The sequence below is a fragment of the Triticum aestivum genome, chromosome 6A (genome assembly GCF_018294505.1).
Source record: "Triticum aestivum cultivar Chinese Spring chromosome 6A, IWGSC CS RefSeq v2.1, whole genome shotgun sequence".
NCBI classification, from domain to species: domain Eukaryota; kingdom Viridiplantae; phylum Streptophyta; class Magnoliopsida; order Poales; family Poaceae; genus Triticum; species Triticum aestivum.
Genome location: NC_057809.1, coordinates 111985309 through 111994388, shown reverse-complemented (window position 1 = coordinate 111994388; position 9080 = coordinate 111985309). Strand labels below are relative to the sequence as shown.

Sequence of the window (9080 nt, the reverse complement as noted above, 5' to 3'; positions counted from 1 at the left end):
CCGATGATTACGAAGTACAACGACTGTAGCTGCTCTGGTTTGGTCCACTTAGCAACCTTGGTTTGCTCATCATCAATCCGCCCTAGTTGATGGAGTGATAGTTTGATTAGCTGGGTTTTAGAATAGATTTGTTCATAGTGCTTGGCTCTGTGGTCGGGCTTGGCAAGGCCCGGCCCAACCCGGTCAATGCCCTAGTTTCATAGGACGTATGTTCAGTTGAAGATCCCATCGAGAGAACTGTACTCTTACCCGCAATGCCCGGGTTTGGTACAGCCTTGATGAAACACACCACATGACATGAGCAAAGTGTCCTTTCTTATTATTAATTTCTTTCCTTGCAAAACAATCATCGTTGGAGCCACGTACGTACTTACAAAGACTTACATCTGAAACTATAATCATGATATGGTACAGATAAAGAATGCACCCGACTTACCAAAGCAATGCCGACGCCGCGACGTGTCGCCGCCGGCGACACGCACGGCCCCCCTGGTGAGCAATCAAAACTTGACGAGAAAAAAGACATGCACGAGCCCCGGTCCCGTACGTTCCTCCCCTCACCTGACAGCGCCACTCCACCAAATCATGTCGTTGCCTTCCCTTCCTTCCTTCACACTCCACCCTCTCCCCCACCAGAAAAAAAGCAACACCGTCCGGCGGCCTAATGCTACTAGCTGGCAATGCCGAGCGAACCCCACGAATCTCGGGGAGTTCGTTCGTGGTACTCCTTTAGTTGGGCTTCCGGCAGTTGTTGCGGATCTCGCCGTTGGATCCGGTGAGCGGGCTGATGTTGCCCATCTTGATCATGGCGGTGACGAAGTCGGCCGAGAAGGCGCCGCCGTTGCCGGCGTACTGCTGCGCGATGGAGTCCACGGGCCCGCCGTTGAAGAGCTCCTGGTCCGAGTGAAGGAGGCCGAAGCGGCTCAGCAGGTTCCGGAAGTAGCCGTTGTCGAAGCGCACGGAGCTGAAGGCGTCCAGCGGGGCCAGGTTGCCGTCGCCCACGCCGCCCTGCGCCGGGCACACCTGCCGCCGCCGCGTCGCGAACCCGGCGTTGATGTTGCTGTCGTTGTACACGCGCGACCGGAAGCTCGCGCACCGCGCCGCGCCGATCGTGTGCGCGCCGGACAGCGCCACCATGTCGCGGGAGTCCAGCCCCTTGGACGCGAACGCCGAGATCAGCGTGGCCGCGCTCGACGACGGCGACGGCAGGTTGCTGTTCGCCGCTGCCTGAGTCGTCGTGCGCGCGTCCCGCCGGCCCAGCGGCACCCCCCACGACGGCCCGCCCAGCTGCACATGCACGCACGTACGTCATCATCATGTGAGCAAATAGGCACATGCGGTAATCAAGCAAGTACGGATAGTAACTACATGCTCATATACTGAGCAATTATTCATACACGACAAAATTGATAGATCAAGTAGCTCAAAAGACGGTGAACTTAGTTTGTTTCCTTTCACTCCTGTTTAAGTTATAGACTTAGCATGGGTGTGCCTATTTTTTTTCAATTATTTCAGACTTTCGAGCGATGTTTGTTTAGCTAGATCGAGACAGTGCCGTGTTTAGCCAAGTACGTCGTGGTGAAATGTCTACATCTGTACCATGTTCGTTATTAAAAAAAACGCGTGGTCTCAGTCTCTCTTGCTCCCAACGACAGGGGTACACGTGCATGTATTCACAGTGTAATCTCTACGTACGTCAGTGTGATGAAATGTCCACATCTGTACCATGTTCGTTACTATATAAAAAAAATGCTAACCCACATCAGAAGATCAAGTTGCCAACATCATGCATGCAGCGGCAACAACCTCACCGTAAAGCGGGTTCTGCGAGGCTAGCCCGCCCACATGTGCTGACTAGTGCTCGTTTGTCGCGCGTGCGTTGTTAAAAAGACGATGGAATAAGTGAACCCTTTTGGCCAAGGCGATCGAGTGCCTAGTTCGGCGCTTTTTCCTCTCTGAAATAATAAGGCGACAGCTAGTTCGCTGTACGGGTGTCGGCAGGCGGACGTAAATAAACAGATCTATATATCTCCACGGGGATGTCGTGCATGCGTGCATGGTAAGTAGCGAGCGAGCTTAAATTACCAGGTTAACGCCGTCGCGCGCGGCGACGGCGAGGATGTCGGCGCAGGACACGGTGCCGGGGCACGCCGCGTCGACCCGGGACTTGATGGCGTCGATCACCTCGAAGCCGCGCAGCGAGTTGGCGTTCGGCCCGGCGTTCTTCTCCCCCGTCAGCGTCGCCGAGTCGTCCAGCAGCACCGAGCCGTCGCAGCCCTGCGCGCGGCCATGGATTTGAAATGGACATGAGACCATTTGCAGCGTATGGATGGAGGTAGAAGAGTAGCAGGAAGGAACTTTCGGCGACGTACGTTGACGAAGCAGTCGTGGAAGAAGAGGCGGAGGATGGAGGCGCCCATGCGCGGCTCCTGCTGGACGGCGGACACCATGCCCGACCTCACAATGGACTCCAGGCTCGCGCAGCTGCCGCTGTAGAAGGACGTCGAGAGCTGCGCCACGGCGGCGGGGGCGAGCAGCGAGGTGACGGCGGCGAGCACCGCGGCCACGGCCACCGCTCTCCTCGACATGGCAGCTGCCATTAATGGCGAGCTTGGTATAGCAGTGCTATAGTATTAGTTCCCCCGGCCCTCCCTCGCAGCCTCTCCAGTTCCTTTACGACTTGGAGACGAGTAGCAGTGGCAGCGGTCAGTGGAGTGGTACCACCTCTAAGCTGCCGCTAACCCGTGAACTATATAGTGTCCATTCCTGCGGTTGTTGCCAGGGGATCCGAAGGAAAAATGAACCATACTGATCACGGGCGGGCTGCGCAAGTTGTGAGACTGGCGAGGATCCCGTCGGCCATTCCATTCGTGACAGCTCTTAATGAGCTGCGATCCTATCATGCATCCATTATACCCTAGTACTCCTACATTATATCACACGGTCTTACGGGCGCGCCAACGGAAAATGATCGTACCTAGAAAATGATCCTTACAAGCAACAGCACTGCACGGATTAAACTGCTCAGTTTTCTGAACACCTCCTTCCAAGAACTAACTCTTCCGTATACTGCTCCCTTTGCCCGAAATTAGTTGACGCTCACACGGATGTATATATCTAGATTCGTTCCGGACGGTGGAAGTGTGTATTTTGGTGTAACTATCTTTGCCTTCTGGTGTGCCCTTACAAGAGTTAGTTAGTACGGGGCGTTTGGTAATGCAGGTGGTTGGTTGGGGCTAACGAGGTCACTGTGCGCGTGGGGTCCGGCAACACCAAGCATATCATCTGGCATGTGCCTTTACGTGGCTGTTGTCAACTTTTTCTTGGACCCGGCCAGCCGAGCCCGTACGCCCCTTGATTAGGAAATGCCAAATCTCCCTCCTATCAGCACCCATCCGCACCACGTACGTAGCTTGTATCGAGACACGGCGTGCGTTGGCGCCAAATCGGTTTCTAGCGGCGCCGGCGCGTAGCCGTGTTTTCCGCACGTAAAGGTGTCGGCTCACATGCATGCGTGATTGTATTGCATTCTTCTCTTCATTAATTTTAGTATTACCGTATTTGACTACCTGGGCCCTGTGGCAGTGTGGCTTGAGGCCCTGCTCTCTCTCGATCACTTTGCACGTACCCGCAAAGGACGTGCCAGCTCACGTCCCCTCTCCTCTCACCAAACAAATCCATGCATGTCTATTTCTTTTCCTAAAGAGTGATCATTATTTCAAGACAGTGATTCCACCCGTTACAATTATTTCAAACTATTGACTTCAATCATTTCATTTCAAAAAGTGACATCTGTTATTTAATAAATTTTTGATCCAAATACCTTCATAAAAGTGGTGTTAGTTTCCTTTGCTTGTTGCACTATATAACGGATGTTGTTACCTGGGAGTTAGAGCATCTCCAGCCGCGCCTCCAACAAGGCCCCCCAGGCGATATTTCGGCCGTCGGCATCGAAAAATCGGCCCAATCGCGTTCCCAAAGGACCTTTTTTCGCCGGCTCGGACCGAAATTGGCGTCGACGGACCCAGGCTGAACCCGGCGCGCTGGGGGGCTCTTGGGGGCGCCGACCAAATCGTTTTTGGCGCGAAAGTCGGCGGACCCTCCTTGGCAGCGACTCGGCTCTTCTCGCCGCTTCGTCGTCCTCATCGCCTCGGTTCCCGCTGTGAATCAATGCCAAAGTTGTCGCGTGCTGCCGCGCCGGTCAGCCTCCTCCATTGATGCCTCACTTGCGGCGCAGTGAAGACCGGACGACGTGTGTCCCTCGCCCGCCACGTGCCCTCCGGGAGGCTCAACTTCGAAGGCCGCTGCCGATGGTGGGGCGTGCCCGGCTGCACGCTGGAGGCCGTTCTCGAGTACATCAAGGGCGGCAACACGCCCAGGCTGGAGTATCCCGCTCCCCCGTCATTCTCCCGCTGGCGTGGGAGCTCGTGGACGCCGAGGCGCATGGACCCGGGGGTGTCCTCCTCCTTGTCCGGCCGCTCGACCGGCTCTCCCTGCCTCCGCCCCGTCAAGCCGGAGCCCCAGGACACGGTGGTCAGCCACCGCACCCGCAGCTCCGGCGTCTGCATCACCGACTCCTCCCCCACCTCTGGCCGCCTCGTCCTCGTCAGGCCGAAGGCGGAGCCCGGCCTCCCCGCGGAGTACGAGGCCATAGTCCGGCGCGGCTTCTCCGACGAGGAGAAAGTGGGCGCGGGACGACTACCTCCGCGACGAGATGGTCCGGCAGCGCCGAGCCCTGGAGGAGATAGCCGCCCGCAAGCGTGGGCGCGAGGACGAGCACGTCGTGGTGATCCTCGACAGCGACGAGGACGAGGACGCCCCCGGACCGTCCAACCCGCCGCGCCAACCTGGGGAGAGGTGCAGCAGGGACGACAGCCGCAGAGGAGGCGGCGACGACGACGACGACGGCGACGGCGACACGCGGTTCTACAGGCTCCTGGGCATGTAGAGCTTCAAGGGCGGCGGGTGGCGAGGAGCGGCGAGGGCGACGGCGGGCCGCGGCGAGTAGCTTTTTTTTCTTTTTTTGTAAAATATTTTAAATATGTATGAACTCGCCGAAGTTTGGATGAATTTGCGCCTAGTTTATGGTTTTCAAATAACTCATGGGCGCCGTGACTGGGGGCCATCACGCCCCTAGCACGCGGTTTTCGCCGGTGCGTTCCGAGGGGCGATTTTTAGCGCCTCCTGGGGGCCAACGGCTGGAGATGCTTTTAATAAATATGTTGTCTGCATCACAATGATACAAAAGGTCGAGAGGTCTTCCATCTTTTCAAAAATAAAATAGTTTTGAAAAAAGATTTCATAGTTCACAAACTGATTCAATTACATAAATATTTAGTTTCAAACATTAAAATATTTTTTCATAAATTAAAAATAGGTTTTCACACATTAAAATAATCGGTTTTACATACTCCCTCCGTCCCAAAAATAAGTGTCTCAAACTTAGTACAAAAGTTAGTAAAAACTTGAGACACCTTAGTTTGGGATGGAGGGAGTATTTGCCATAATCGGTTTCACATATTTTAAACAATCAGTTACACACTGAAATAAAATATAAATGATATCACCAATTTCACAAATATAACATCCACTTCAGTTCCAAATCTATAAATTACCAATTATGATCAAATAGCAACTTTACAAACATTAACATCTATTTCAAATTTAAGACAAGAATTACCGGATATTACATATATTTGCTCCAGAGATCTTGACTTCCTTTTGAGTTTGAGAATAGCAAATTACTAGATACACAATGTGTCAGTTTTACTAATCTTCACTTCCATTTCAATTTGAGGTCTTCGAATGCATTTCATTTTCATAAATACAATATCGGCTAAACATTTCACAAACCAAAAACCAGCATAAAATTTGTGAAATGACGGGATATTTCACAAAATTACAACATTGGCCGAATATTTTAGTATATTCCACAACAAGGAGGGGAAGCTCAAATCATGGAAAATGAAGCAGTAATCAAGAAGAAAAGAGAGAGGGGTTTAGGGTAGGTGTCCTTAGCTCACTAGATGGGTTCCCGGCACTGAGAGATGGGCAACGCGGTGAGGTCGTGGACTAAGGTGCTCATCGGCCGTCCCACCAAATTCGGGCTGGAGCAGTAGTGGACAGGCCGACATCGCCGGTAAGACCAACAAGATTTTCGCCAATAGTACAAAGGGGAAATGGTCCCCCTTCACCACCAAAAGCAAGCATATGAGGGATTTCGTTGTGGAGGGATGATACATCCCAAATGTATCTAATTTTCTAAACATTTTTGCTCTTACTTTTGCCTCTAATTTATATGATTTGAATGAAACTAACCTGGACTGACAGAGCTTTCACTAGAAATCCTTTGGTATTATTTTTGTGTAGAAATAAAAATGCTCGAAACTGGACATGGATTTTTGGAGATTTGTTTCAGAATATTTGAGAAATTATGGAATGAAAACGGACCAGAGGGGAGCCACCACGGGTGACACGGACAAGTGGCGCCTCCCTAGGGCGCGCCACGGGGGCATGTGGGGTCCCTGGCCACCATCTTTTGGTGATTCCGCTGCCATAAAATCCTATATGTACCTAAAAAATTCCCAAAAAATCACGGAAGCTTTTCTTGAGATGGAGACACCATCACCTCATGTTCTTCCTCCAGAGATTTGACCTGTAGTCTGTTTCTGGTTACAGAAAGAGGAATTTGACACCGTCACTACAAAATTTGTGCTATTTTGTGACGAAAACCCTGGTAACGGGATATGAAATGTTGCCTAATATCATTTTATATGACGGAAGACTATCACCAGCTGTTTTTTCCCTCGGGGCAGCGCCCTTGACAACTTTAGTGACGTTATGACCTGATTTTCGGCAACGTATTCGGTTGTCATTAGACATGTGCATATTCTGTAATGATTTGTAGTGTAATAGAATATAATTTGAAAACTTAAGAATTTTTTAGATATCAATTGCTTATATTATTAAATTTCCCAATGTGAGGCCAAATCACAATATATATATACTTGTGATTACACTTATGGTGCCAAGATGGTAGTCAGAAGTATATATTTTGGGACAAGTTCAAGCAGTTACAAGCACGAGTGGACATGAGAGGTTTCAATGGAAAACTTCATAAAACATAAAGACGATACTTAATATCATTACATGATATGCAGAAGTTCTACGTAATTAACATGCATAATTCTAGAACCTAACAAAACTACTTGATGTTATTCATCGTCGTCGTAGTTGACCTCCTTGTTGCTGTCGTCCTCCTCCTTGTCGTCGCCATCATCCCGCCGGCATTCAGCTTCATTCGTGGCCCTACATTCGGCAATGTCTGGCGGGCATTGTCTTCCGAGATCTTGTAGGCCGCTTCGATCTCCGCTTGGGCAACGGCGCGGCGAAGCTCCCCTGATCTTGGCGTGAGGTGGTCGAGCTTGTGGTGCATGTCTACCACTTGGTGGCAGACTGCCTCCCAGAGCTTGTTGGATTGCTCCAAGAGGCGATCGCACTTGCGACCAGCTGACAAAGTTGAATCCTGTAGATCACGGTAGGGGGTTCCGAACTGGTGATCTTGGCACGATGGTAACAGGACAGAGAACCTCGTGCCTCTCCTTCTATAGGACGCCAAGACTAAATGGGCTTGGGTCTCATGGGCCAATAGATATGGGCCTCTCATACAACACTAGACACTAGTGGTAGAACTTAAGGCCTCCAAACCTTCACAAACACCGAGGAAGATCACAAATCGATATTTTTTCGAGAAAACGCAAAAGAGTTGCGTTTCATTGCATTGAACAGGAAGACATCGGAGGTACAACCTCCAGAAAGGAGGGACACACACGCACACACACACACACGACCGTCCTCACCAAGTGACTACAGCTAGGTGAGGAGGTGCCCTCAACTACAGACACGCAACGACATTAGGCCTGGCCCAGCCTTGCCTCCAGCCAAAATGGCGAAGCATCGAGACTCGGAGCAACAGGGCAGCAACACTGCCATTGCCAGGCACTTCCAGGGACGAATGCAGCTTCAAGACTGCCCAAGCCGACGTACCTCGCACCCATGTGCCTAGAGAGTCGGCGGGTGAAAGGCAGGGCCTGATTGGAACTGGTGTAGCATTCATTGGGGAGCGCCGGCGCAGGCAAACGTTTCGACCTGCTCCTTGTATAGCAATCTACGCTAGAGCGATGCATCGCCAACCACCATCTGCCGCATCAAGTACTCCACTTGCGGCCAAAGCAGCGCCATCAAGAGGGGAATGGTGTTGAGACGTCGCCGCTGCCCGGTCCGGGAGGTCGGACCTAGGATTTCTCCCGGTGCTCGAGGAGGAGGTCCGGTCAGGGTCATGCCAACGCCTCCAAGGAGGTGACGGCACCCTCGGGCGTCGCCTTTGACAGCGCAGGCCGTCGCCGCGCAGGGATTTCACCCCGACCCAAGGACGAAGACCTCAGATGCAGTGGCAGACCGGGCATGGCGAAGAATCGTCGGAGAAGACCAACACACATGGGGGAAGCCTAGAAATGTTGTCGCCGCATGAGAGGGCACCGACCAGCGCAGCTCCAGCAGGCCGGCCACCGCCGGGAGCGCGTCCAGCAGGCGGCAACAGCCACCTGCACCGCGCCGCCGCCGCGCTGGCCTGCAGCCTCCGCCGGGGCACAGCGGAGCAGCAACCGTCAGGGTCGCCGCGCGCGTGCTTACTAACCCAGCGGCAACCGCCGGCGGCGGCCGGGAGGGGTGGGAGGAGGGATAAGGGTGGGTGGGGGCAGAGTGATTGTCGCGGGCCTGGACGGGCTCGTGCGGCCCAGATTTGGGCGCCCTCAACTCTGCCGCATGCATCAGCGGCCGGTGGCCGCCATGGCAGCGCCACCGCGCACGCAGACCACGCCATCTCGACCTCCCTGCGAGCAGACGTCCGCCAGCCGCGCCACTGCATGCTCCCGCTGCTCCAGCGCGCGAGCACGCGAACGAGGGCCCCGCCGCCGCCGTCCACCGGTGAGGGCTTTGCCCGCCGGCATCCTCCGGCGATGGCGAGGGAAGGGAGGGGAGCCTGGGCGGCGGCTAGGGTTTCGCCTCCAGAGTCGCCCCTG

The 9080-nt window shown here is 53.4% G+C and overlaps 1 protein-coding gene across 1 annotated transcript; it reads right to left on the bottom strand.

Moving 5' to 3' along the window:
- Nucleotides 1-298: 298 nt before the first annotated feature.
- LOC123132392 (peroxidase P7) lies at nucleotides 299-2817 on the bottom strand. Its single transcript, XM_044552175.1, has 3 exons — nucleotides 2373-2817; nucleotides 2086-2277; nucleotides 299-1287 (listed from the first exon to the last, which is right to left on the bottom strand). Exons 1-3 carry the CDS (start codon nucleotides 2598-2600, stop codon nucleotides 730-732), a joined length of 978 nt encoding a protein of 325 aa, XP_044408110.1. The 5' UTR covers nucleotides 2601-2817; the 3' UTR covers nucleotides 299-729.
- Between the last annotated feature and the right edge of the window lie 6263 nt (nucleotides 2818-9080).